This window comes from Marmota flaviventris, chromosome 9 (assembly GCF_047511675.1).
Source record: "Marmota flaviventris isolate mMarFla1 chromosome 9, mMarFla1.hap1, whole genome shotgun sequence".
In the NCBI taxonomy this organism is placed as follows: domain Eukaryota; kingdom Metazoa; phylum Chordata; class Mammalia; order Rodentia; family Sciuridae; genus Marmota; species Marmota flaviventris.
The window spans coordinates 52,489,365-52,517,082 of NC_092506.1; the positions used below are offsets into that span (position 1 = coordinate 52,489,365).

The 27,718-nt window shown below is 42.2% G+C and overlaps 1 protein-coding gene across 10 annotated transcripts in view; it reads left to right on the forward strand.

Annotated features, from left to right (window-relative positions):
- The window catches only part of Irag1 (inositol 1,4,5-triphosphate receptor associated 1), a 118,725-nt gene that overhangs the window by 64,713 nt on the left and 26,294 nt on the right, over positions 1–27,718 (forward strand). For all 10 annotated transcript variants that reach the window (XM_071616389.1, XM_027942254.3, XM_034636610.2 and 7 more), the window contains 6 exons: positions 1,209–1,826; positions 3,881–3,959; positions 18,538–18,661; positions 22,135–22,165; positions 25,211–25,351; positions 26,132–26,263. In XM_071616389.1, coding sequence (XP_071472490.1) covers positions 1,209–1,826; positions 3,881–3,959; positions 18,538–18,661; positions 22,135–22,165; positions 25,211–25,351; positions 26,132–26,263 — 1,125 coding nt within the window. The remainder of the gene's footprint in view (positions 1–1,208; positions 1,827–3,880; positions 3,960–18,537; positions 18,662–22,134; positions 22,166–25,210; positions 25,352–26,131; positions 26,264–27,718) is intronic.

The window sequence follows — 27,718 nt, forward strand, 5'->3', positions numbered from 1 at the left end:
TTTCCTATCTCTGGTTGTATACAAAGCATATTCACACCATTTTTATGTCTTTATACATGTACTTTGGATAGTAATGTCCATTACATTCCACCATAATTTCTAACCTCATACCCCCTCCCTTCCTCCCACCCCTCTGCCCTATCTAGAGTTCATCTATTCCTCCCACGCTCCCTGTCCATACATTATGAACCAGCCTCCTTATATCAGAGAAAATATTCAGCATATGGTTTTTGGGGATTGGCTAACTTCACTTAGCATTATCTTCTCTAACTCCATCCATTTACCTGAAAATGCTATAATTTTATTCTCTTTTATTGCTGAGTAATATTCCATTGTGTGTATAGGTTGGTTCCACAGTTTAGCTATTGTGAATTGTGCTGCTATAAACATTGATGTGGCTGTGTCCCTGTAGTATGCTGTTTTTAAGTCCTTTGGGTATAGACCGAAGAGAGGGATAGCTGGGTCAAATGGTGGTTCCATTCCCAATTTTCCAAGAAATCTCTATACTGCTTTCCATATTGACTGAACCAATTTGCAGCCCCACCAGCAATGTATGAGTGTACCTTTTTCCCCACATCTTCACCAACACTTATTGTTGTTTGTATTCTTAATAGCTGCCATTCTGACAGGAGTGAGATGAAATCTTAGAGAAGTTTTGATGTGCATTTCTCTAATTGCTAGAGATGATGAACATTTTTTCATATATTTGTTGATTAATTGTATATCATCTTCTGAGAAGTGTCTGTTCAGGTCCTTGGCCTATTTATTGATTGGGTTATTTGGTTTTTTGTTTGTTTGTTTTTGGTGCTTAGCTTTTTGAGTTCTTTATATACCCCAGAGATTAGTGCTCTATCTGATGTGTGAGGGGTAAAGATTTGCTCCTAAGATGTAGGCTCTCTATTCACCTCATAGATTGTTTCTTTTGCTGAGAAGAAACTTTTTATTTTGAATCTATCCCATTTATTGATTCTTGATTTTAATTCTTGTGCCAAAGGAGAAGTTCCTGAATAGTTTTAAATTGCAGGTCCCCTTGTCCTCACTGTCAAACCCCAGGCTTGTTGTGTGCTCCTTGGCTGGCTTGGCCTGAATGAGAAGCTTTCCACCTTGTCCACTCCACCAACACACACACACCAATGTGCCACTTGGCAGCGTCTGTATCTCCTCTTCAACCTACTTTCAGGACCCCAACTCTACCTTGTCTCTTTCAGAATATTCCCAAAGGGCTAGCTGACCGGAAGCAGAATGACCAGAGGAAAGTGTCTCAGGGCAGGCTGGCTCCTCGCTCTCCCACAGTTGAGAAGTCCAAAGAACTTACAATAGAACAAAAGGAAAACTTTGATCCCCTTCAGCACCCCGAGACTACACCCCAGGGCCCAACTTCTGGCACAAGCAGCAGTGGGAAAATGGCCCTGAACAGCCCCCAGCCTGGCCCTGCCGAGAGCGAGCTGGGGAGGCAGCTCCTGAAGACGGCCAGGGAGGGCAACCCTCTGCCCAGAAGTCCAGCCCAGGGCTCCGGAGGGGTGGCTTCACCAGCTACCCAGGGAAAAGGCTCAGCCGGAGAGCCCCAGGGATCTAAGTTTGGCTCCAAAGCTGAGCTGCGTCCCCCTGTGTCCCGGCCACCCCTGATACGGGGAGTGTCCTGGGACAGTGGCCCCGAAGAGCCTGGGCCCCGGCTACAGAAAGTGCTTGCCAAGCTGCCTCTGGCAGAGGAAGAGAAGCGGTTTCCAGGCAAAGCCAGTGGCAAGCTGGCCAAGACTCCCGGGCTTAAAGACTTCCAGATACAAGTGCAGCCCGTGCGGATGCAGAAACTGACCAAGCTCCGTGAGGTGGGTTTCTAGGGGCCAGCTGGGCAGGGTGAGAATGCTGGGTCCCTCCTGGGCTGAAGACCTCTGGGCTGAGGCTGGACCCTGGGGCAGGGCAGCTCTGGCCTGGACGTGGATTTCACAGGGCCCCAAACTTCCCTACTCAGAGAAGCCAGGCCACATGCATGACATCTTCTTCATAGTGCCAGTTTCAGGCATGCTTTGCACTTATTAATAGGCAGAAGTCAGCTTAGGATATAGCCACCAAACAAAGCCACATTTCAGGGTAAGGTGGATGTGTGGAGAGACACATGGGCCCTCAGTCCTGGGTTGTTTTCCTTCCCCAGCCAGAGCTGGTGACTCATAAATGACCCTCTGATCGAACCTGGTCATGCCTAGGACTGGGCGAGACTGGGATTAAATAGGTTTCCCTTTTGTAATAGCACCCAATCTTTCTTCCTGATGCCTGGATCTAAGGCCCTTGGTTAAATATGATGAGGACCATGAAGGGCTTCTCCTTCCATGGTGAATTTTTCCCAATGTCCCTGGTGCCCCCAACTTCCTTTGGCCATCAACCTAAGCACAGTGGCCATCCACGGGGCTGCCACATTATGCAAGGGATGATTGGGATGTCCAGAGATGCAGGGGAGAGAGGCCAGAGGGAGGGAGAGAAGAGCTAACAAGGCAAAGAAATATGACCCAGTCCTTTCTTCCTGAGAGGGCCACCCCAGACACAGACCAAAGCAACTGGGATTCTGCCTGGTGGGGCCTAGAGCTGGACAGTGTAACCCTAAGAGGAGAGTGTGGGACAGTAAAGGAAATGAAGAACCCAATAGCACTCCAGCACAAGTGAGGGTATTTCTGTGTTAGAAGGACACATTCCAATGCTGATCACTGTCCTACTCAGAAATGGTGCTCTAAGTTGGAGGCTCAGGGGAGCCGGGCCTGTCTGCCAGTGTGAACATTTTACACATAAAACCTTACTTCGCCAGAAAGACCTAAGAAACCAGTGGAGCTGAACAGGGACTGGAGGAGCTACCCATGTTGGGCCACAGTTCCACATCTCTGGGGGGCAGGTGGAGCCAAAGATTCCACACAGCCAGGGATTTGCCTTCACGAGCCTCAAAGACTTGGGCAACAAGCCACCCCATCCCCACCTAGCAAAGAAAGTTATAGGTAACCTGGAGGCCCCATGCTGCCAACTGCCCCCACGGCAGCTGAGCACCCTCCCACTGCCCAGGTCCACTGTGCTGAGAGCTGATGGACTGTGGGCCTCCAGCTTCTTAAGGAAACAGGTAAAGGGCTTGGCCCCGCTTCCCTTTGGATCATGAGCACCCTCTGCTGGCCCCTTCCTTTCCTTCTTTACCCTGCTTTTTTTTTTTTTTCCCCCTTCCATTTTAATAACTCACATGGCCTCTGCCACCCAGGAGGCTGAAAAATCCATTGATGACATAAGTCAAGTGGGCGCTCTGCCAGGCATTACTCAGAGGGCCTGAGTCTGATGCTACCTGACTTGGAGCAGGTGTGGGCCTAACGATGCCACACACCTGTGGTCAGCATCCCACCTCTCCCCAGCTCTGCCTGCTGAGGCCCCAAGGTAGCAATTCTCAGGCCTCATTTGTCTGGAGGTGCCATAAAGGCCATTGAGGAACGAATGGTGGGCAGGGGACAAGTCCTGGAGTGATCCTCCCTGCCCAGAACAGCAGGACAGGAAGGTGCAGTCAGCCAAGAGACCACCAGAGAGGAGGAGCAGCCACAGGTACACCCAGGGAACCTTCCTGTCCCCAAGCCCCCAGTTCTGTTTGTCCTCCAGTGTGGCCGAGCACTGAGGCCCACAGATTTCTTAGAAAAACAGGCTACACCAAGTACAAGAGCCAAGGAATGTGGCACTAACGGGGTTTCAGGCACCTCTGCAGGCTGGGGGAGGAACTGGTGCCATGTTCTGCCTGTTCACTCCCTTTTGCTGCTGCCCCAGTGTTTCCTAGCCTGGTTCAGTGTCGCAGAACCACAGTGGGAACCCAGAGAAGCATCCAGCCTGATGCCACCATGTGAAACGCTGTCTCTCTTTTCCCACAAAGGAGCACATCCTGATGAGAAATCAGAACCTGGTGGGGCTCAAGCTTCCTGAACTGAGCGAAGCGGCCGAGCAGGAGAAAGGTAGGTAGGTGGGTGGGCAGGGGCCCCTCTGGCCAGGGCTGAGCTGTCTCCCCGCCCCATCAAGGCTGGGAAATGTGTGAACACCAGACTTCCTGCCCACGGCCTTGGTCCATCCCAAGGGTGGTGTGTTCCAGACACAGAGCAGTATTTGCAGATGAATGAGGGAAACAGATGGTGTTTCCTGCCCAGGCAGAGCACCCCCAAACCTGTCTCTTTCCACCAGCTGCCTGGGCCCTATGAGCAACAGTGGGTCTGGAAGGGTGCCCCAGGCCTGAACTTTTGACCCTGCCTTTTCCCCCTCACACCCAGGAAGCCTCCCAAATAGACCAGTTCCTCTTTCAGAGTCACCAGAACCATCTCTTGCTTTCTAACGGCTGTCACCACAAAGTTCATACCCCAGCCTCGCCCTGCTGGGTGCCTGCAAGTCCCTTCCTCAGGCCTCCAGGTCTCCACTGTCCTACCCACCCTCATGCCACATTCATCGGAAAACAAGTCTTTTCATCTCCCACCTGCCTTAGTGGAGTTCTGACTCTCCTCCCTCTGCCCCTGGGACCTGGTCCTAATCCTAGCGCTCTCCTTGCCCATCTTCGGGCCTGTTCTTCAGCGCGCATATGCTAGCCCCACTACACGTCAGGACTGTCCAGCTCAAGTCCTGGCTCTGCCACTGCCCAGCCACATGGCCTGGGCAAGCTACTTGACCTCACCATGCCTGATCTCCCTCAAGCCATGTGTAGAATGGGACTAATCATTGTTGCCTCAAAGGTCATTAAGGGGATTAAATAAGCTGTACTTGTAAACTACCTGGAACAGTGCTTGGTGGGTAAGCGTTGTCTGATGTTAGCTGTTACCCCTGAGTCGAAGCCCTCAAGGGCAGGTATCTGTCTAGACACCCCCCCCATCTGTGTGTGTGTGTGTGTGTGTGTCTACTGCTAAATGCCTGGCACTACTAGGTCCTGAATAAGTATTTTTTGAATAAATGAATGAATGAAATTGTGTACAGCATGGCAAAAGTCATTGCAGGGAAGTTGTTGAGACAGGAGCATAAAAATAATCTCTAACCATAGTGCCTTGAGTTGGGGAGGACCAACAAGGTATACTCAGAGGGAAAAGTGTTTCAGCAGGCCAGGCTCTGTCCTGCTCTGTTCCCCACACCTCCTCCCAGGGGCCACTCACCCTCTTGCCTCTGTGCGGTTGTCCACACCATATATCTCTCCTGATATGCCACCTCCTCTCCATTCTCCATCACATACTTGCCCCTTAAAGCTGTGGGTAAGTCCTACCAGTTCTGAAATCTCAGATGCTTCCTTGCTTTCTTTTGAATCATTGCCTATATCCTACTCCTCTGTTTGGCACTTATTAATTTTTTATAGGGTAAGATGTATAATATATACTTGATTATTTTTTTACCATGTGAGTATACAGTTCTGTTGGCATTAAGCAGACTGTGCTACTGCCACCACCATCCATCTCCAGAACTTCTTTATCCCCCCAGACTGAAACTCTGCATCCACTAAACACTAGCTCCCCTCTCCTGCCTCACCCAGCACTTGGCAAACACAATTCTACTTTCAGTCTCTGACAACTCTTATACAATATTATATCCTACCTCTTGTAATGTAATCATGATATACATTTTCTATAGTGCTTTCTGGAGTATACATCATTTTGCACTCTGGTTTATTTATTCCCAATAGACTAAAAAGGCAGCAATTCTTGCTCTCATCTTACAATTGAGGAAAGGTGATCCCAAGGGCTCCTGTGTCCAGATTGCATGGTTTTGCCATTGCGTGATCACTTTTGAAATGTTTTGTTTTTTTTTTTCCATATGATATTTCAGACAAACTGATACAGAAAAGGCCAGTAAGCTGGGGAGAGTTCAGTAGGGCTGCTCCAGGTGCAAAAGTACCTTATGGAACTCTCTTTGTCCTCTGCGGTACTAAGGCACCCCAGTGTACCCCAAGCTTCACGGTTCAGTGATCACTTCATGCTGCCCGTGATTAGTGACAGCGCACAAGCCTTCTGTTCATGGATTGCCGTGTGCAAGTGTCCTGGGACTCACCAATGAGTTGGAAGCGCCAGTCTGAAATATAGTAACAAACACCTACCTATTCAACATGAACAAGGAGGTTTCAGGAAATAAAAATTCCTGACAACATTTTTTAAAAACTAAGTTTTGTTTTAAATGAACCGTTTTTAGAGGAATCTTTTAAAATGAATATTTCTCTACTTTGAATTTTAAAAATTTCCTTATTAAAGCAGATTTGAAACACTTGGAAAAACTTATCTTAAAATTTCATCCACAACCCCAAAATTATGAAAAAGTGACAATTGTTATACTTTCCAATATTTACTCACATTTGTAATTTTTCATATGTTGATTTGATAGTGTGCATACACTTTCCCTTTCTGCTTTGTTTTTACTTATTTATAACTAATTCCATATATTTTGACTTGTCCCCATATTTATCATTAAAGGGTACATATTTCCTTTTGTATTAATGTATCTATTGTTGGGCATTTTAGTGTTTACAGTTCTTTTAACTATGATTAACAACCCTATTATAAACAATTTCGTACTTGTAGGGTTTTTTTTTTCTTTCTTCCTTCAAGTTACTCCCTTGGCATATGCTCAGGCTTGAGATTCGCTGATTCAAAAGTGTAGAAATCTTTGCATTTATTGAATTGCCTCCCATGTATAATGCTATCTCTCTCCAGTGAATACGTATGTTTTTCTCTTAAGCTTGACCAGCTCTGGATTTTGTTTTGTATTTGGTCCTATTGACCAGAATATTGTATAGTAAGAACCAGCTAATCAATAATAAGAATGACAATTACAATGTGTTGTTATTAGTGTGAAATGCCACTTCATTATTATTGTATTAATTTGCTAGTAAGTTAAAACTTTAAACTTTGAAACATTTACTTCCTTTTTTTCTTTTGGGGTGAACAGCTACTCAATTTTGGCCACAAATCCATTTGTGTCCTAGGCTTTTTTTGTTGTTAGTAATAAATGAAAACTCTGTACGTGACAGATATTAACCCTGGCTGGCTGTGTTTTTCTCAATAATTTTTCTTTATCATTTTTTCTTTTTAATGAATTAGAGAAATTATAAAGTTTTTATACAGTCATTTTTGCTTCTTTTCCTTTGGGAATTCCTCCATTATTTTAATCATCATAAAAATATTCTGCGTAGGGAAATAGTTCTATTTTTATTAGTTTGGTTTACCTATATCTTTGTTAATACCACTGAGCCTCATTTTGAGATATAGGTAGATCTTGTTATTGCAGTCATATTTTTAAAGATATATTTCTTCTGTTGCATAGACAGTTATATTTTACATTCTTTTGGATATATATCACAGACTAATGCCCAGATCCTGATCGATACCACATTGTAATCACTGCTTTCATGATAAGTGCAGTGGGGTTCAATCTCCCCCATTGCTCTTTTTTCCCCAGAATATTTGTTAATATTCAAGAATAGAGAGAGTCAATGAAAATAACAGCAAGAACAACTTAGGCAAGAACTTGGGAGATCTGAATTTGTGTCCCAACCCAGAAACCAATTAATGGATCTTTATATGTTCCTCAACCTCTCGGGGTCTCCATTCGCATTAGAAACTGATACCATTTTGTGTAACATTTTAATTGTGGCTGCTCTAAACCTACACATTGTATTCAGAAGAACTGCCAGAGTTTTGTTGGTCTTAAAATTTATAGATCTTTTTAAATTTGCAAACAAATAGTTCTCGTTCAGGCACAGCATTTGTCCTTCTGATAATTTAGGTATTCCCCTAAAAATTTTGAGGTCCTTTGTGGGCATTACCCTTGTGTCTTCTATATGGTTTGTACTTTGCCTGTTTATTTATGAAGCAGAGTCATTTTTATTAGATTTTCTAGCTGATAATTAGTGGCACAGATGAATGCCGCTCAGTTTCTTATATAATAAACATTACTTAACATGGTGGACTGATTACTACGGTGACTAACTGGTGTGGTTACTAGAGGGATTGCTACAGGCTAAGCATGGGACAATGCTGGACTTTAGAAAGTGGCGTGGCCTTCTGCTTATTTTTCAACTGAAGATATTGAGGTTTAGGGAGATGAAAGTCATGTGGTTACTAATTACTAAAACCAGGATTGAAGCCCAGATGTGTACAACTTCAGGGGCCACTTGGCACATCTTGTTTAATCAACCCACCTGTTCTCTTTATTTTATCCAACTCACCATTTGTCTTAGTTGTATGTGCATGTGTGTACATTTCTCTGTGTGTACCTGTGTGTGTTTTATTACTTTGGCAGCATTCTCTAATTTGATAATGGTGATAGGCAGAACATTATTTGCCTTATTTATCTTTTTAGTTAAATTTTTTTCCTCAAAAATCATATTAAACAAATGTACTATCTGTTTATATGTACTATTTAAATTTTTATTTATTATTTGATATTTATATTATTCTATATCATACAATATCTAATAGTAATAAAATATAAAATATGAATGAAACAAATATGGTGTTTGGGCTGGGAAACCACACTCACCTCTTTTTTTTAATTCTTTTTAGATATATATGACAGTACAGTGTATTTTGACATATAAAACATGATATTGTTTCATATTTTATATTATTTTATGTATTTACCCAAGGTAGTAGTTTTCTCCTCCAAGTTTCAAGATTGAATTTTACCAAATGTCCTTTGGATATCTATTGAAAAAATTCATATGAATTATTTTATATAATTTATTTAATAATTTTCCATAAATGGAAATAAACCTTTATTTCTGGTGTTCTTACTTCTGGGTACTGGAATGAACTCATTTAATCATGACATGTTTTCTTTTATATGTTCTACCAAATTCTCAATATTGGTGTCTCTTTTAAAGTATTGTGCAACTTTCCTGCTTAGGTAAAATAAAATCTAAATTATTGTAACATAGAGAACCCCAATACAATAACGTGTTGGAGAGTGGAGGTTGTTTCACTCTGGAGTAAAAGTTCCAAAGCGAGCTGTTCAAATATCAGTTGCCGCTGCTCCAAGCAAGCAATCTGGGACCCTGGTTTTTTCCCTGTTGTCATTTTGCCATGGCCTGTGGTGTTAGACTAGCTACAAAGTCAAAGCTGAATCAGAGCTTGGTTCTCACTACATGGAAGGAGAAAGAGTGGAGATCCAAAATAGATAGATAGATAGATGGATAGATAACTGGGGTAGGGATTGCATACCTCTTTTTATCTGCAATTGTGTAGAGGCTGATGTCACATGACCATAAATAGCAGAAAGGGAATCTAGGGACCTGGTTGCTAGCCAGACAGCTGGCCGTATGCCCAAATTAAACTCCATCCAGTTGGGCAGATTTTGGTGGGTGTCTAGGTGCTTATCATATTGTCTTTTTACTTAAAATATACTTACCTATATTTAACATATATGGAACTTTTTAATTTTAAAATTGTTTTATAGTATTGCACAAAGAACTGATATAAATACGTATATTTTTCCACACTCACCTTTTATTTTATTCTTTTTGATACACATGACAGTAGAGTACATTTTGAAATATTATATATACATGGGGGTATAATTCCCATTCTTGTAGTTGTACATGATGTGGAGTTACACTGTTCGTGTATTCATATATGAACATAGGAAAGTTATGTCTGATTCATTCTACTGTCTTTCCTAAACCCATCTCCCCTACCTTCCCTTCATTCCCCCTTGTCTAATCCAATGAAATTCTATTGTTTCCTCACCCACTCCCCTTATAGTGTGTTGGCATCCACATATCAGAGAAAATATTCAGCCTTTTGGTTTTCTGGGACTGGCTGATTTCACTTAGCATGATAGTCTCCAGTTTCATCCATTTACCTGCAAATGCCATAATTTCATTCTTCTTTATGGCTTAGTAATATTCCATCATGTATATATGCCACATTTTCTTTATTCATTCATCTGTTGAAGGGCATGTAGGTTGGTTCAATAGCTTAGTTATTGTGAATTAAGTCTCTATAAACATTGATTATTCTGACCTCTTAATAGTATCTATATTATTTCTACTTTTTCTCTATTACTAAAAAATTGTATAATGAACATTGTCGTACATGTATCTTTATAGAAATGCATGTTTTCCTAAGGGATATTATTCTATAAGTGCAATTGATTGATCAAAAGGTATTTACATTTAAATGTATAACATAGTGCCAAATTAGCTTACAAAAGATTTTGCCAATTTAAACATCTACTATCTACAGCAGAACCTCACTATCCAATATTATTAAAGAATAAACTGGATCTTAAAAGTAAAATGATCAGGTAAATGAATGATTCCTATTAGCACAAATTTAACCATGGTAGGTCTTTAATAAATGCAAGCTTCCTCTTAACTTTCTCTCAGTTTGATAGTGTGGATGGTTAAGAGTTCAAGCTTCATCATTTACTAGCTTCAAAGCCTTGAGAAAGTTTCTCATTTTCTTGGTGCCTCAGTTTGCTCATCTATAAAATGGGGATTATATTGGCACCTGCTTTACTGAGCTGGTAAAATGCTTTGTGTGGTATTAGTCTTTAGTCCAGCAGGCACCTGACTGTAGAACTCTATCTTGATGACCAAGGGACTTTTTTTTTTTTTCAACTCTGATCCACAGTGATAGGTCAGTGAAGGAGATGTGGGCAGCTGTACATTTGGACTGCCATTTACAGAATTCCTTTTCTTACATTCTGAAAGCCCCTTTCCCCATCAGGACAAAAGTCTCTGGGAGCACTCTGAGAGCTGGCCCAGAGAGTATTTACAGGTTCTTAATTCAACAATGCATATGAGCTCATGGGGAAAATTCGAGTCTCTTAAGATGCTTGCTGGCTGTTCCTTTGGGAAATGGGGTAGATTCTTATCAGAACATTCTGGAGTCTTCAGAACTTTGGCTCTCCTTCAGTTTCTGAGAACTGGGAGGCTCTTTTCCCCGCTGCATCTGATCTGTCCAACAATCCAACCAGTTCCTTTGTCTTTGTTTGTTCTTTGATCACTTGCAGGCTATTTCAGGACAAAGATGTGCGGCTGACGTGAGCCAGGGCTCACATTATATGATCTACGTTATATGATACAATGCATTAGATGAAAAAGACTTAGGGCCTACTCTCAAGGGGAGGGTCTTTTCCAGCTATCATCCAGTCATCTCAGCTACCTCAACAGCCTCCTAACCAGCCTCTCAGCCTGCACTCCTGACCCCCTCACCCCAACCAGTCCCTCAGCCTGCACTCCTGACCCCCTCACTTACCTCAGACCATGACCACAGAGCCAGAGGAATCTCTGAAATAAAAATCTGTTTCAGTGTGTTCAGAGGCTTTATTCTGCTCTTAGGATGAGCACTTGAATCCTTAGTGGGACCTATAAGGCCTTGTGTGGTGAACCCACTTAGCTCCCAGCATCTTCTGGGGCTACTCTCCCTCTCACTGTTAACATTTGTCCTTCTTTCAGCCGCTCATTCCTCACCCTTTTTAGGCTTGGCACATGCTATTCCCTCTACATGGAATGTTCTGCCTCTTTGCCTAATGAGCTCCCATTTATTCCTAAATTATCTAGTCAAAAGTCACTTTTCTATGGAAAGCTTTTCTGGCACCTCCAGTTCTCTTCTTTGTAAAATTTATCAGAGTATAAAATGAAATGTTTAGATTTTTCTCTGATTAACCTCTGTACCCTCAGATAATAAGCTCTCAGAGGACAGTCGTGTTCCAATTTTGCCTGGAACTTAGTAAGCACCTCAGTAGATGTGCTTACTAATACAAGGGTTGACAAAGTCACTACAGTACATGGTGATAAGACTTAAAAAATATTTTAAAAAATTGTATAGATGCAGTAAACAGATTTGCAATGCAAGCTCTCATCTTGAGTGCTTTATTTTCTCCTGACCTGAGCAACAGTTATTAGATCACTGTATCATGAGGAAATGGTCAATTCAAAACACAGACCACAGAGTCCCCAGCCTGCCATTAGGTTTGAACAACTGAGCAATTTTGGCATATGTCTAGAGGGTTAATAGTTTAGAGCAAAAGGCAATGGTTTTAAATTGTACATTTTTTTTCTTTCAAATGTTCAGATTTATTTCTTTGGGAGAGCAATTGCAATGTATAGAATCTAAGCCATTCATAAGCTGTTGAACTGGGAGACCAAAGGAGGAAGAAAAAATAGAATGTAAATTACTTAGGAACAAAGAGGAAGAAGCAGCCCTCTCAGTAGGGGTGGATTGGGGAAGGTTTCAAGAGGAGCAGCTTCCATCTGAGGAAGAGCAGACCATCCTGGGCAGGGGGTCAGTGGGAACAAAGATATGTAGGTATAATCTAGTGCTTGGCATGTTTCAGGAACAGAAGGAATCCCAGGTGAATCAAGTGTGAGCCGTGTGGCCCCAGAGATGGGCAGTGGGGCTGGAGCAGTGGGCCAGGATGAGGGAGGATGAAGTCTTTGCTGGCCAAAGCTGATGAGTTTGAACTTCATCTAGGACACTTTGGAAAACCAGAGACACCTGAAGGTGAGGTAGCTCAGGATCCAATCCATCGGTTAGAATCATTCTGGACAGATTACAAAAGATAGCTTGAGACAGAAGAGGCTGGAGGCCAAGGGACACCGTGTAGGAGGACGGGGAAACAGTGAGGAGATGGTATAAATGTCAGGAGGACAGTTGGAGAGGCAAGCTTAGCAGATTTGACAAGGGGGATGAGGGTGAAGGGGAGACCGAAAGACCCCAGGCATCCACATGCACAGCTACGTCGTAGATGGTGACATTAGTCAGGACTGGGAGCATGAGAGGGGAGCTCGCTAGAATAGACAGAGTGTTTGGATTTGGATACAGGAATGCTCACAGGAAACAGCCGGGATGCAACTGTCTAACAGAACTGCTTTTGCATCCTGGCTCTCCCACTAACCAGGTGGGCCCTGGGGAATCTACTTAGCATAGATGAGCTTCAGTTTCCCTGGCGAGGGGCTTATTTACTTTGCAGGGCTACTGTGAGAGATAAATAAGAATGAGCATCTAATGTGTAGCTGATGATAAATGGTGGCTATTGAAGTTATTTCATTCTCTTTATCCAGGTGGTCATGCCTAAGATGTGGCTGGATATCTGGATCTGGATTTTGAGAGAGTTGTGGGCTGAGGCAGAGAAGTAGATTGATGGGCAGTCCTTCCAGATAGCCCTAGAGTGGGCTCAGAGTCTCATATCTCACACAGAGCAGAGCCCTTCCTGAGAAGACAGATATGCAGAAAATTTATTCCAACCAGTAGCCTTGGCTTTGGAGGATCATCCTGTGTTCAGAACATCTTTAACAAAGCCCCAAAGTTTATTTTCCTCAAATCCCTGAGATGTCCAGAAACCAGTGTTTTCATTAGGATGAGCAAGTATAAGCAGATGTTTTGAAACGTTAAAAATGGTTCATGCTCATTATTAAGAATTTCAACTCATAATGAAAGATACAAAGAAGAAAGTAAAAAGTAGCTTACACCAAAAACCCCCTCCCTACAAATACAGAAGGAGGAAAGGAGGGAGATTAGACTAGATGAACTTTTTCAAAATAAAAAAAAAAAATTACAACTTAATTGAGTTTGAATTAAAGTGAAGTGAAACTATAGGACTTGCTGAATTTTGGTAATTGCTTCCTCCAAAGAGAAGAAATTAGTTTCTAAAAGTTTTGAAATTGTATTATGAAATTCATTAGGGGTTTGGAGTTGTGGTCGGTTTCTGCATGTTTTAAATCCAGATGGTTATTCTAAACTTTGTACCCAGCACTTGTTTTAACCAGGTAAGACACACAAACCAGAGAAATAATTCTTAGGAAGGAAGATGTTTATACTCACAGATTCCCCAAAACAGGAGACACAGCCCACCTTGGCGCAAGGCCACCTGGGCAAGGACCAAGGTTAGTCAAGAGGCAGAGGAGGGAGGGGAGAATATAACCAAGGCCTTTACTGGGGTTTTCATGGGAAGGAATGGGCAAGGGAGGGGAGGGATACCCTGAGTAAGCTTAGGATTGGATAGCTTGAATAATATTGTCAGGCTTGGCTAGAGGGGAGGTGTCTGGTCGTCAAGTCCTTGTTCCTGGGTGCTCTAGAGCAGGAAGACTACTGGCTTGGAGTGTGTGAGTTTGATAAAGGAAATGGTTGGGTGCAGGTTCTGGATTGGTTGGTTTGTATGTTAAAGCTGAACTTGAAAGAAACTTGGCTTCTATCTCCAGGAATTACTTAGCCTTGGAAAGGCAGTATCTCCAGGATTAAGGCCCCAAACGCCTGACACCAAGAATAAAGACAAGAACATTTTGTCACTACGATGGTCCTAGTGACTTCCTCGGGGAAAAGATGAAAATGGCAGCATTTCTTCCCACCTTCATAATACTTCCTGCCTTTTATGTCACTACCTATACATGTGCTGAATTCTCCTTTGTTTATTGTCAAGGTTATAGCTTTTATATTCCATTCTACAGCCATGGTTTTTACAGTTGTTCAGCCTTGGACTTACATGTAAAAGGATGTCATGTTCACCACTGGTACTTTTACCATGGCTCACCATCCCCAAATTGATTTGATTTTTTTCCTTGGTTAACTGGAATTTCATGATCATAGTTTTCTCAGGAGGGATGAGAGATGCTATATTCCCTGAGTTCTAACATGTTTGTAAATGTTGTTCAGGTCTTGAACAATAACTTACACAATTGTAAAATCCTTCCCCTTAGAGCTCTGTAGATTTGCTCCACTGACTTCAGTAGAGAAATCTAAGGCTAGCTGCCTGTACTCCTTAGCAATCACCTCCCTGTAATTGGTATCTTACTTTTCTGTGACGGTTGCTGGAGAAGCATTTCTTTATCTACCTATCTTCTTATGTGGAATGCCCCTTACCTACAAATTCAGGAGGAATGGGGGAGGGAGATGAGACTAGATATACTTTTTTAAAATTGAAATACATTTTTTTAATAGGAGGTCAACTTACAACTTCAGCTTTCCCCTCATTTCAGGAAATTTTTTCTTCTGTTATATCTTTAAATACGTTCTTTGTTTCACTGGTGTGCCTCACTATTCCAGAGAGAACATAATCTATACAGTGGTCAACAGTGTCTCAACTCCAGGTTCATATTCCATCTCTATATACGTCATTCTTTTGTTAGATTTTTTTTAATTGTAGATGGACACAATGCTTTATTCTATTTATTTGTTTTTATGTGGTGCTGAGGATCAAACCCAGTGCCTCACAAGTACTAGGCAAGTGCTCTACCACTGCCCCAGTCCCATGCTTCATTCTTTCTTTTCTTCCTTGCATTCCTTATGATCATTCAATCTCTCTCACCTTCCTTACTAATTCTATTTGAAGCTCTATATGTTATATTTCATATTATTATATTTAATTTTCCAAACTTTGGTTACTTCTGTATTTTCCAGTTCTGTTATTTTGATCTTCAATTTCTTTCCTTATGTAGAAACCCTCTTTTATCTCTGTATGATCTTCTCATCTCATCCTTCCTTTCTTATTTTAGTTTTTTTTTTTTTCAGGTTCTAATTTCTCCTAGAGTCAACAAATTTCTGGCATATATTTTGCACAGAAATGCATTTTTGCATTTTGATTTTTTTTGCAGCTATGTTTCCATCCTGACATCTGTCTCCTACATGTTTCCCTTTTTTCTTCCTTTTTACCTTCCTTCCTTCTGTCCTTCCTCTTTTAACTTTAGTATTTTTATATAGCTGCCATACATTGGTTTTCATTTTCTTTCTTTCTGATCTGGACATTTCTACTTGGGTTTTCTTTTGCCCACATACATTGTGTGGGTTATATTTCATTGACTTCTTTGTACCTTGTCTGAGATCTCATTACCCTTCTTTCAGCCCTTTAGTTGAAGACTGGGTATTTTGTGTCTGTCTGCTTGTTACTGGTAGAGAAAAGGGGAAGTTCAGACAGAGCTGTGAATAGTAGTGTTTGCAGGACTGGTTTTTGCTCTTTTCTATAGCCCCCAAACTTGGGTTTATTAAAGCAGATTGGGGGGTGTATCTGTTTCCTTGATGGGGAATTGTGAGCTTTGGATTGCTTCTCCAACTCAGGGGACTTTTAGAGACAACCTGTCCAGGGGTTTATCTTTAGACTAAGCCCATCCTCCCAGGAGCCACTCATTCCTCTGCCAGGCAAAGGAAGAAAAAAACATCAAAATCCAAGACATTTGGTCACTATGCCAGTTTCAGAAGTGGGGTGGGGGTGGGGATGGCTTCAATTGGGGATTTCCATGTTTCCCCCGCCAATCACTCCATCCGAGGAGCTTGTCTTATTTTTAATCTTCCTTTCTGGTAAATCCCTCTATATTGTTCAAGATAAGCAACTCAGATAGAATTCTGTGTAATCATTCTGCTTTTCCTCTCCCCTCTGAGCTAGTAAGAAATGCTAAATGGCAACACAGTTGTTCCTCTCTTTTTCCTTCCTTAAAGCATTGGTGTGGTGGGATGGAGACCCTCTAACCTGGAAAACCTGTGAGTGTCCTCCTCAGGCAGCCACTCACCCCTCCATCCACTTCCCTGCTGTTCTGTGTCATTGCACTGCATCAGAATTTCTCCTCTCACATCTTTTCAGAACTCATTCTTTGGGGGAGGACGAATAAAAGAGTTGTCAAGGGTGGGAGCTCAGTGTGTATTATAGTAATTTCTGTCTTTCTCTAAACATTATTTTTAAAGAGTGTTGCCATTTCCTGTATTTGAACATTGCTGGTATATTTTTGGTTGATTTTTAAATTTTTTGTTGCTAATTTGGTCCCATTCAGGAGGAGAGTGGTTGATTCTGAGATCCACCAATTCTGGGATCACTCTTAAGGGAGTTATTTTAACAAGAGTTAGAATCACTAAGTAGTTCCTTTTGTCTTCTTTCTTCTTTCCTCCCTCCCTCCCTCCCTGCCTCCCTCCCTTCCATCCTTCCTTCCTTCCCCCTTAACCTAAGGGACTTTTCTAGGCAAAAGCCCCTGGTACAATTCCACTCAATTATTAGGCTTCACATTGTTCGGTCTATCATACACAGTTCTCAGCAGCCCACAGCATAATTGGTTCTCTGCTGAGTGTGGTGGAGCAATGCCAGAGGTAGCACAAGGTTGGCCATCTGTCACCTGGAAATATCAGAGAGAAATAATTGCCTATCAACCGAAGAGTTGACAGGTAGCTAAGAGTATATCTAGTCAATGTTAAACCAAAAAAACAAACAAACTAAAAACCATTGTTGACGATCTCTGACAGATGGCCCTGCAGTCTGTGCTTGGATACCTTGAAAATCAGGGAACCCATGAACATCATTCTGTTATTAGAAAGCTAAAAGTATTTAAAAATTCTTAACCTTGAGCCCAACTCTATCCTCTTTTCTCTGCATGGCTCCTTTGGTGAGGTTTCTATTCACATGGCTCCTAATCTTAGGGCTATTTGGATTGTTGCTATAACTAGTCCTGATCTCCAGCCTGGCCTACAGTCCTGGAAAATGACCAAGCAGGTTGGAAATCTGCTAGGTCAAAGCCCATGATAGGGATAAATGTAAATTCCTGAATGCAAATGGAAAACAATCATTGTATGGGATTAGGATACCTAATTAAAAAATTAAATTAAATTAAAAAGAAATTGGAGGCTTTGACTTAACCCTAGTAAACTATGAACCCATAGCAAGGCATAGAAAGTCTACATTGTATGAATAACGAATGTCAATGTCAAAGTCACTTTCTAATGTCCTCCTATGCTGAGCTTGTTAGAGCACACCTAGGCCTCCAAAACAACAAACCAGGATGTAGGCATAAACCTTGGATCATGGTCGGCCACACGGAGAAGCTAGAAGGGCTGGAGGCTGCAGAAGGGAGGCTCTGAAGAGATGCAAGAGGTGTCTTCAAATAAGAGAAAGATTTATGAGATCACAGCACAGATCCAGCCTGGTTTCAGGATATAACAAAAGGCTGTTCCTTGGCTCTGTTGCTAGTAGGCATCTATATTTTAGAGATATGTAAAGGGGCCTTGAGGTCCTGGACCTTAACTTTGTCTTAGACATTCCCTGTTTCTTTTCTTATCTATGAAGCTATGAAACCAAATGCTGATTTCTAGGTGGGAACTAGAAAATAGAACTTTTGAATATACATAAGGAAAAATAACTGGATATGAGACCTCCTGAGAAATTGCCAGGTAGAGAGTTTTTTCCCCACTCACTTATTGTAGCCAAACAGGCAACCAGTTTTCAGTTGCCAAAAAACAACATCTGTTCCCAGACATAAGATCATGCTTGATACGGTGGGGAACTATGGGAAGAAAGAATTTGAAACAGGCAGACCTAGGTCTGAAGTCTGGCTATGCCATTTACTCTGCCTGTAATCTTGAGCAAGTTACTTAACCTTGTTGAGCCTTGGCTAAGCTACCTGTAAAACAGGAGGATGATGTTCTAGCTCATTGGTTCATTGTGATAAATAAGATGATAATTATGAAAACTCTTATCATCTAACTAGGTGTTTATAAGTGTTAAAATTCTTCCTCCCCACCCCACCCCCAAAAGTAGCTGCCAATAGTTTTACTGTGATTTCAAAAAGACATTTCAAAAGAAAGCACTTTCATTTTTCAGGGATCCCTTCTGAATTCTCCCCAACTATTGAGGAAGAAGAGTCAAAGAGTGGTTTGGATGTCATGCCAAATATTTCTGATGTGCTGCTGCGCAAACTGCGAGTCCACAAGTCCCTCCCTGGAAGGTAAAATCAAAACTTGGATTGCAGAAGAGCTGTATTGGGTGGTGCCTGTGTTAGATTCTAGGTGGGACACAGAGAACTAATCTTGGTTCTTAATCCCAGAAGGGCTAAAGTCCAGTGGTCCAGGAAGGGGTAATGAATTCAAAACAAAAAAAAAATAAGAAAGGGCCAAACTAGGAGTTTCCATCTGAAAGAGTATGCGGGATTCACAGGTGGGCATAGCCCTTTGGACATAGGGCCACCAGAAACTCATTGTAGCAGATGATGCAGGCTTTGGGACGGGAGAGATGGGTTTCAATCCAGATAGTCCACTTACCTATAACTGAGAGAGTTTAGGTCTGAGATTTGCATAAATGGAGCAACCACATGAAGAATGATTGCTTAAAAAACCCACCAGACTTCTTCCACTCCTTGAGGGTAGTGCCTTTGCTTTCTGAGCTGTGGTTTCCTTCCTTTCACAACAGAGGTCATAAGTACTCTGTCATTGGTGGAGTGTGATGCTGGCTAAATGAGATCATGTGTGATCAGGGAGTTATGACATAACAGGCCCTTGAGAGCTGAGCTAAAAAGTGAACAGTTTGGGTATTTGAGAAAATACTATGCTATAAAGACCACGAAATAGGGCACAAATAGACAATGACATAGGAGAGAAATATTGAGTGGGGGTCAAGGAAGTTCTCTGTGATGATCTAATAAATCTGAGATACACAAATGACAAAACAAGATATCCAGGCAAATATTTTGGTGAAAAATTTTTCAAACCAAAAACATTAGTAATTTCAACAAATGGTGGTGGGACAGATAGTCACATGCAAAAGATTGAACTTACAGGCTGGGGTTGTAGCTCAGTGATAGAGTGCTTGCCTCCCATGCATGAGGCCCTGGGTTCAATCCCCAGCACCACATTAAAAATAAAAACAAATAAAAGTAAAGATAGTGTGTCCATCTACAACCAAAAACAATATTTTTAAAAAAAGAGTGAACTTATAACCCTACCTCACACAGTACACACAAAAAAATTTAACTCAAAATGGACCATAGAACTAAGTTTAAGATATGACACTATAAAGTTCTTAGAAGAAAACAGGAATAAATCTTCATGACATTGAGTTAGTGCATGTTTTTTTAGATGTGATGCCAAAAATATAAGACAAAAGGTAAAGGGGCTGGAGATGTGCTCACAGCACTTGCCTAGCATGTGTGAGGCCCTGGATTCAATCCCCAGCACCACCAAAAAAATTAAAAGAAAAAAGAAAGAAAGAAAAAGGGTTAAACAAACAAATGAATAGTACTTCATCCAAATAAAAAACTTCTGTGCTAACAAACAATGCCATCAAGAAAGTGAAAGGCAACCCACAGAATGAGAGAAAATATTTACAAATTCTTATCTGATAACGAACTTGTTTCTCTATCAAGAGTTCTTATAATGCAACAAAAGGACAAATTATTGTCCTTTTTCCTCAAATAACCAAAGATTTAAATAGACATGTCTTCAAAGAAGATATACAAGGAGTCACATGAAAAGACATTCTGTCCCTTCAGAGGTGTGTGGCTCTGCCTCCTAGCTGCCAACGCCAGTTTATAAGGCCTAGTTCTGCTTCAGGAACTGGCTGGGCATGGGGCTTCTTGGCTTAAATCACACACCTCCCTGAGTCCTGCTGCGCCCACCTGTGAGTACCATATACCATAAAACAAACCAATAAAAAAACACGGTTGGGTGTGTTCAAGAGCAAAAAAGCAGTCAACAAAGTAGTTGTTTCTGAGTCAACAAAGTAGGAGGATAAAGGAATAAAGTTAGATTAATTATTTATGAAAATAGGCAGAATTGCACATAATACATAAAGCCAGGAGTCAGAGGCACTCTCAGTAAGCTTTGAGAAATCATGTAGAGAGTGTGTGATGCTCTATAAGAATATGTGGTAAGAGTGAGTTGGCCCTCAGAGGAAAGGGCCTGCCGGGTGGGGCTGTGACCAGGGCTGTAACATAGCACATCTTTGCAGCTGTTTATCTCCTGTCCTGCTCTCGGCTGACTTGGTGGCCATGGGGTCTTGTTGCCTCATCCTAACAGGAAGGCTCTCACAGTCCCTCCTGGAGGGTGAGAACCAGCCCCTTGCAGAGATGGCTGACCCCTACCTTTGATCTCAGGTCCCTCTGCACCCATCAAAGGGAGGAAGCTGTGTTTCCTGTGAAGCTTATTGATGGCAAGCTCTCTTGCCAAGTCCTGTGACACTGGTCGGACCCCTCCCGGCCTCCCCACCCAGCACAGGAAAGGGCCTGTGCATTATTTACATTATCTGGGTTTCAGAATACGTCCAGCTTTAGTTACTAGCAGGAACAGAGGTGGCAGCCACACAGCATGGGCATGCAGATAAAGGAACTGCTTTCTGGGGACAGACTGTGGGACCTGCACATGACAAGCAACTTCTTGGAAGGGCCCCTTTGTACCAACTGGGACTCCTTTGACATTCTGATTCCTGCCATCAGAGGGTCTTGTCATGGAGAAGAGCTCAAGATACTCTTTCCTATCTTTAACTCTTTGGCCACATGGAACTTTGTCACAGCGCTCAAGAATGAAAAGGTCAGACTTTGCAGACCTGGGTCGTCCAAGGAAAACTGTAACAGCAACTTGAATGTGTACATAGTTTGTAAATTACAAATGCATATGCACTTATTAATTCCTCATAGCAAGCCTGTGAATGAATAGTGACAGTAGCTAACATTTCCTGGGTACTACTGAATGTGGATGTCCTGTAGCAGTTGGCCCTCGGGATTCATGAAGAATTGGTTTCAGGACCCACCCCCTTCTGCATGGATACCAAAAATCTGCAAATGCTCAAGTCCCTTGTTTAAAATAACGTAGTATTGCATATATTATAGACATCCTCCCGTGGATTTTAAATAATCTCTAAGTGACTTATAATATCTAGTGCAAGGGCAATGCTATGTAAATAAGAATTTTACTGTATTATTTAAAGACTATGACCAAAATAGTCTGCACGTCTTTAGTACAGACACAATTTTCTTGAATATTTTCGATCTGCAGCTGACTAAATCCAGGAATGTAGAACCCACAGATATGGAGGGCTGCCTGTATTTATGGGCACATACCCCTTCATACTACATACATTCACATATTTTTTATTAGACTTCTGCAAGGTAGATAATATTATTTCCATTTTACAGAGGAGCAAGCTAGCACTTACAGAGATTAAATAACTTATCCAAGGTCATAGAGGTAGAAGTGACATTGCTGGAGGACTGACCCCAGGATCTAATGTTTTCTTCAATGCTACCTCTGCAAGGATCAGAGTCTCATAAAAGACAGAGAACACAAATGGGACTCTGCCGTATTCCCATCTCACCAACTCAGCTTACTCTATTTCTGAAAACACTTGTCGGCTGGTCGTTCAAAGTCACCTTGTAGTTTATTTACTGGGCTGGATAAAGTTCATATGTGTGTTCTCTCTTTTTCACAGCACCCCTCCACTCACTGAAAAGGAAGTTGAGGTAAGTGATCCAGGTGCTTTATGCAATTGAGTGCCTGCGATTAACTCAGCTTATTCAAAACATCTCTTCCTCCAGCCCCGATCCTTATATTTTTACACAAAAAGCAAGAACAAATGACCATGAATAACATGGATATTCATACCCAACTGCTGAACCAACAAGATTCCCACTCTTGCTCCTGTTAATGGAGGATTTGGTCAGAGGTGAGAAGGTAGTTGGAAATTCCATGTTCCTTTGAGGAGTGTATGTTTTTGAAGTGTACATTTTTGATGCACGAGTTCAGCTGGAAGGCTGCAGAAGTATATCAAATATTTTTTGCAGGAGTAAAAGATGATAAGATTTCTTTTTTTGTCTTTTAAAAATAGCTTTTATTATTTTAGAGCAGTTTTGGTTTATAGCAAAATCAAACAGAAAGTACAGAGATTTCCCAAATACCCTCTAACACTATATATCCACAGTCTTTTTTTATTTAATTGATCTTATTTTTTAAAATACACAACAGTGGAATGCATTACAATTTTTATTACACATATAGAGCACAATTTTTTATATCTTTGTATATAAAGTATATTAACGCCAATTCATGTCTTCATACATATACTTTGGATAGTAATGTCCATCACATTCACCATCCTTGCTAATCCCCTGCTTCCTCCCTTTCCCTGTCACCCCTCTTCCCTATCTAGAATTCATCTATTCCTCCCATGTTCCCTCTCCCTACTCCTCTATGAGTCAGCCTCCTTATATCAAAGAAAACATTCAGGCATTTGTTTTTTGGTATTGGCTAACTTCACTTAGCATTATCTTCTCCAGCGCCATCCATTTACCTGCAAATGCCATGATTTTATTCTCTTTTATTGCTGAGTAAAATCCATTGTGTATATATGCCACATTTTTTTTTATCCATTCATCCACTGAAGGGCATCTAGGTTGGCTCCACAATTTAGTCATTGTGAATTGTGCTGCTATAAACATGATGTGGCTGTGTCCCTGTAGTATGCTGTTTTTAAGTCCTTTGGGTGTAGTCCGAGGAGAGTTCCCAGTTTTCCAAGGAATCTCCATACTGCTTTCCATATTGGCTGCACCAATTTGCAGTCCCACCAGCAGTATATGAGTGTACCTTTTCCCCCCACAACCTCGCCAACACTTGTTGATTGTCTTTATAATAGCTGCCATTCTGACTGGAGTGAGATGATATCTTAGAGTAGTTTTCATTTCTCTTATTTCTAGAGATGATGAGCTTTTTTTCAAGATAAGATTTCAAGTTTCAAACTTTAGTTTCTAGGGAAAAGGTGCTAGCCTTCTGAGGGCTTTAGCTGCAATAAAGCCAGCTCATCTGCCAGTGGCACAGCCGTCCCTGACTTGACCTTAGTCCTCTTAGGCCTTCTTATCCCAAGGTGGGTGGGGAGTGAGCTGAGAGGAATTTGCATTTCACTCTGGTGAAGGCATAGATGCACAAGGAGAACCTATCAGAGGTGAGACAATGCAAACCACTGGTGTGGACCAGATAAACAAAGGAAGACAGATAAAATGAAATGTCTGCCACAGATGGCAACAATAATCTTGTTCTAGACACAGCACTTATAGCTTGAGCATGCATAGCTGTCCTTTCAGCTGATCCTCCCAACAGCTCTGAAAAGCAAGTGGAGCAGGAATTAAAGAAGAAAAACGTACCACATCCAGTACTTAGCAAAACCAAGATTTGGACCCAAGTGTTCCATTGAATTCAGGACTTGATGCCATTAAGGTACAGAGAATTATGCATTGAGCATTAATCATAGTTTTGACAGAAGCTGAGTAGAACAGAGAATCCGCATCACAAGGCTGAGAGCTCTCAAAGCCCACTCACTGACATTTGTGAACATGAGCCATGGGCAGTTTGTTTAATGGCCAGATTCTATCCTCAGATATGTCTTGACAGTCAGCTCCCAGCATGGTGGAAGTAAAACAGACTTTGGAAGCAGTCCAAGAATTAAGTCCTGGCTCTGCCACTTCCTGTCACCTTGAACAAGTTAATGACCTCTCTGGTCCTCTCTTTACCCACAAAATGAGTATATTAGTTCCTACCCCAGAGGGTTGTTGAGGGATTAAACAAAGTAAGGTTTGTAAACTCATAGCAGCTCTGGCATAACGTAGATGTTCAAGAAGGAGTCGTTTTCAATATTGCCAATGTCATCATATGGAGTAAGTTCAGTGCCTTCAATTCTGTCTGGAGATGTCTGCCCACTACAGGTCATGAGATATGGACTTCATAAGCTCAGGCACAGTTAGTGACCACTGGATGTAAATCTGCTACCGCTGGACTCAGGCCAGGCAGATGAAGGCTATAAAATTGAAGACTCTTCCTGCCTTCCTGTGTGGAGTCCTTCTGTCTAGTCTTCCCCAGTAATTTCCTATTTCTCCAGGGTTTCCATGTCTGATCAATACCACCTTTTAAAAATGTATTCATGAACGCCATGATGCATTTTTGGCATGGAATATTTATTCCAGGAAGCTTATTCTAACAGAACCATACCTGGCCTTATTTAATCCCCTGGCAGCTACCTAAAGCTGCTATTGATGTAAGATTTGGAGCAGTCAGGCAAGATGCTTGTTGAAGTTTCGCTTTAAATCAACAAAACTTAAACCTCAAATAGGGTTTCTTTAAATACAGAGGTTTCATGCAAAATCTCCAAAATCCCCTGTGCAATAAATCCTAGCATAAATCCAAACTGCTTACACAATCAGCTTCACTGGCCTGAATTTAAACCCAAATACAGGATGTTACTTTCTTGAAATACAGGGAAAGCAGAGTGTTATTCTCTTATTATTTTTTGGTAAAAAGCATTTGGCCTTCTGGTCCTGGAAAGGGCCTGGCCTGGACTTCGGGTTGCTTTTCTCCATCATTTGTGTGGTTTACCATGAAGTGAGTTTCACTTACACATGGCTGCCTTGGTGCCTTTTTCTGGGGACTGTTGTAAAATGCTTGAGCAAGAAACACACCTGCAGCCTTGTTCCCTGCAATAACTCCTCCTAGCACCTCTTCCGCACTCTTGTTCCCAACAGAACGTGTTTGTACAACTGTCCTTGGCCTTTAGAAATGACAGCTACACCCTGGAATCTAGAATTAACCAGGCTGAAAGGGAACGCAACCTGACGGAGGAGAACACTGAGAAGGAACTGGAAAACTTTAAAGCTTCCATTACGGTAATTGTGGAGTCTGATTTAAGGAATTCTTGCAGGAGGGACTGTCTCCAAGGGTCATGCCAAGTGTCACACATCTCTTGGTCACCAAGTAGAGACTTATGAAATGAGAAATGGAGCCAAGATCCTGATAGGGCCTTCCTCAGAGAGCTGGGGGAGCTGAGGCATAGATCCTGAAGGCCAGATTACCTTAGGTCTGTGAATGAGGCCTCGGAGCCCGTGGGAGCTTCTCAAGAGGGGCTGGGTGCCTGCACATGACTCCTTTCAGGCCAGCCAGGTATAGAGTATCTACGTAGGGCTTCTCCAATTTCCAGAAGATGCTGTGGCTCTAGCCCTGTCTTAGCAAAGATAAGCCCAGGGCCTGTCTCATGAGCCTGTCATATTATTAGGCTTGGTATTACTCCAGTCAGCTCAGGCTGCTATAATAAAGTGCCATAGACTGGGTAGCTTAAACAACAAGCATTTATTTCTCACAATCCTAGAGGCTAGAAGTCCAAGATGAAGGTGCAAGCATGGTCAGTGCTGGTCAAGGGCCCTCTTTGGGCTTGCAGACTGACATGGTAGAAAGAAACCAAGAGAACTCTCTGGGGCCCCTTTCATAAGGACATAATCACTCCTGAGGGCTCTACCTTGGGACCTAATCATCTCTTTAAAAAAAGCCCCACTTTCTGGTACTCTGACATTGGGGGTTCGGATCTCAGCATATGCTTTTGAGAAGGGCACAGACACTGGGTCCACAGCACTACATGAGGACACTGGGTGATGTTCCTTCTTGCTTCTCAGTCCTCAGCATCACTCTGGCACCACTGTGAGCATCGTGAGACCTACCAGAAGCTGCTGGAGGACATCGCTGTCCTGCACCGCCTGGCTGCCCGTCTCTCTAGCCGAGCCGAGGTGGTGGGGGCTGTCCGCCAGGTGAGTCCGTCCAACCCCAGCCTTGCTGACTGGTTCTTTTCTACTTGTGGTAACTAGCACAATGACCAGCAGGGACAACTAGAGACAACACCCAGTGACGTGTTGCTCTGTGCCAGGAGGAGGTTATTGACCTATTGTTCAGAGTATTTTTATTGACCCACAAAATCCTCAGGATGCTTCCTGGAAAAAGCTTTCTGTGGACACGTAACTTTGGCGATGACTGTTTACTGTTTTTCTTCTTGGAGATTTCTAAAGCATATTGGTATTGAGAAGTCCTGTAGGAAAAAAGAATGGGTACTGAAAAAAGGAGAAGATGAAGACAATGAAGAAAGAGGAGGAGAAATCCTTAAAAAAAAATAAACAAAGTTTAACTTGTATTTCCCAAATGTATTTGACTAAAGAACCCTCACTCAATTTTTCTCACAAAGTAACTATTTAACTCCCACGGAACTAGGATTGAGAAAAACATCCTTTAGGAAAAGCTGTTTTGTTTCATTTGATTCATCCACTAATCCTCCAAAGTATCTGTCCCTTTTCCCGGATGAAGATGTAGAAGATCTGAAAGGCATAGGTTGAGCATCCCTAATCTGAAAATCCAAATTCTGAACTATTCCAAAGTTTTTGCACCAATAATGATGCATCAAGTGGACAATTCTACACCTGAATTCATGTGTCAAATCACAGTCTTAATGTAGATGCTCTAAAAATATTGTATGAACTTACCCTCAGGCTACAAGTAAATGGAATACAAGAAACATTAATGCATATCATGTTTAGACTTGGCTTCCATTCCCCAAGGTATCTCATTATGTATATGCAAATATTCCAAAATCTTAAAAAAATCCCAAGTCCAAAATGCTTCTGGTCCCAAGTGCTTCAGATAAGAGATACTCAACCTGTGACAGCACCAGTGAGTGGCAAAGCAGGGGTGCAGGCCCAGGTAAGGCTCTCTCTTGGTCACTTTGGTCCACCCTGGTCCAGCACGGTGTTATAGGGCCGTACTGCTCAAGTTCTAGTCCTGGTTCCACCCCTCACTTGCTGTGAGACCTTGGGATAGGTACCAAGCTCTCTACGCTTCAGTTTCTTCAGCTGTGAATGAGGATGATCATGGGCCTGCCATAGGGTTGCTGTAATCCTTGTAAAGTACTTTGATGTTGTCATGACGGTTGCTATTTTCATGGACCCACATCCTGCTGCACTGGATGCATGAGAGGATGTTCCTGGGGTGTAGCCCTGAGCACTGCCTGTGAAATGAAAAGACAAGCCACAGGCCTGACCCACCCTTGTGTCCTTCTGGATAGAGCTCCTGACTCAGCAGTGTAGCCCAGGAAGTCACCCAGCTGGGAGCAGCCACACAGAGAGGATGCTAGGGAGTGGCCCGTCTCAGCGCCACTGAGCTATCGGGACCTCTTCCAGGGAAGTCAATGGGGAAGTCCCTCTGAGGCCAGATGGGGT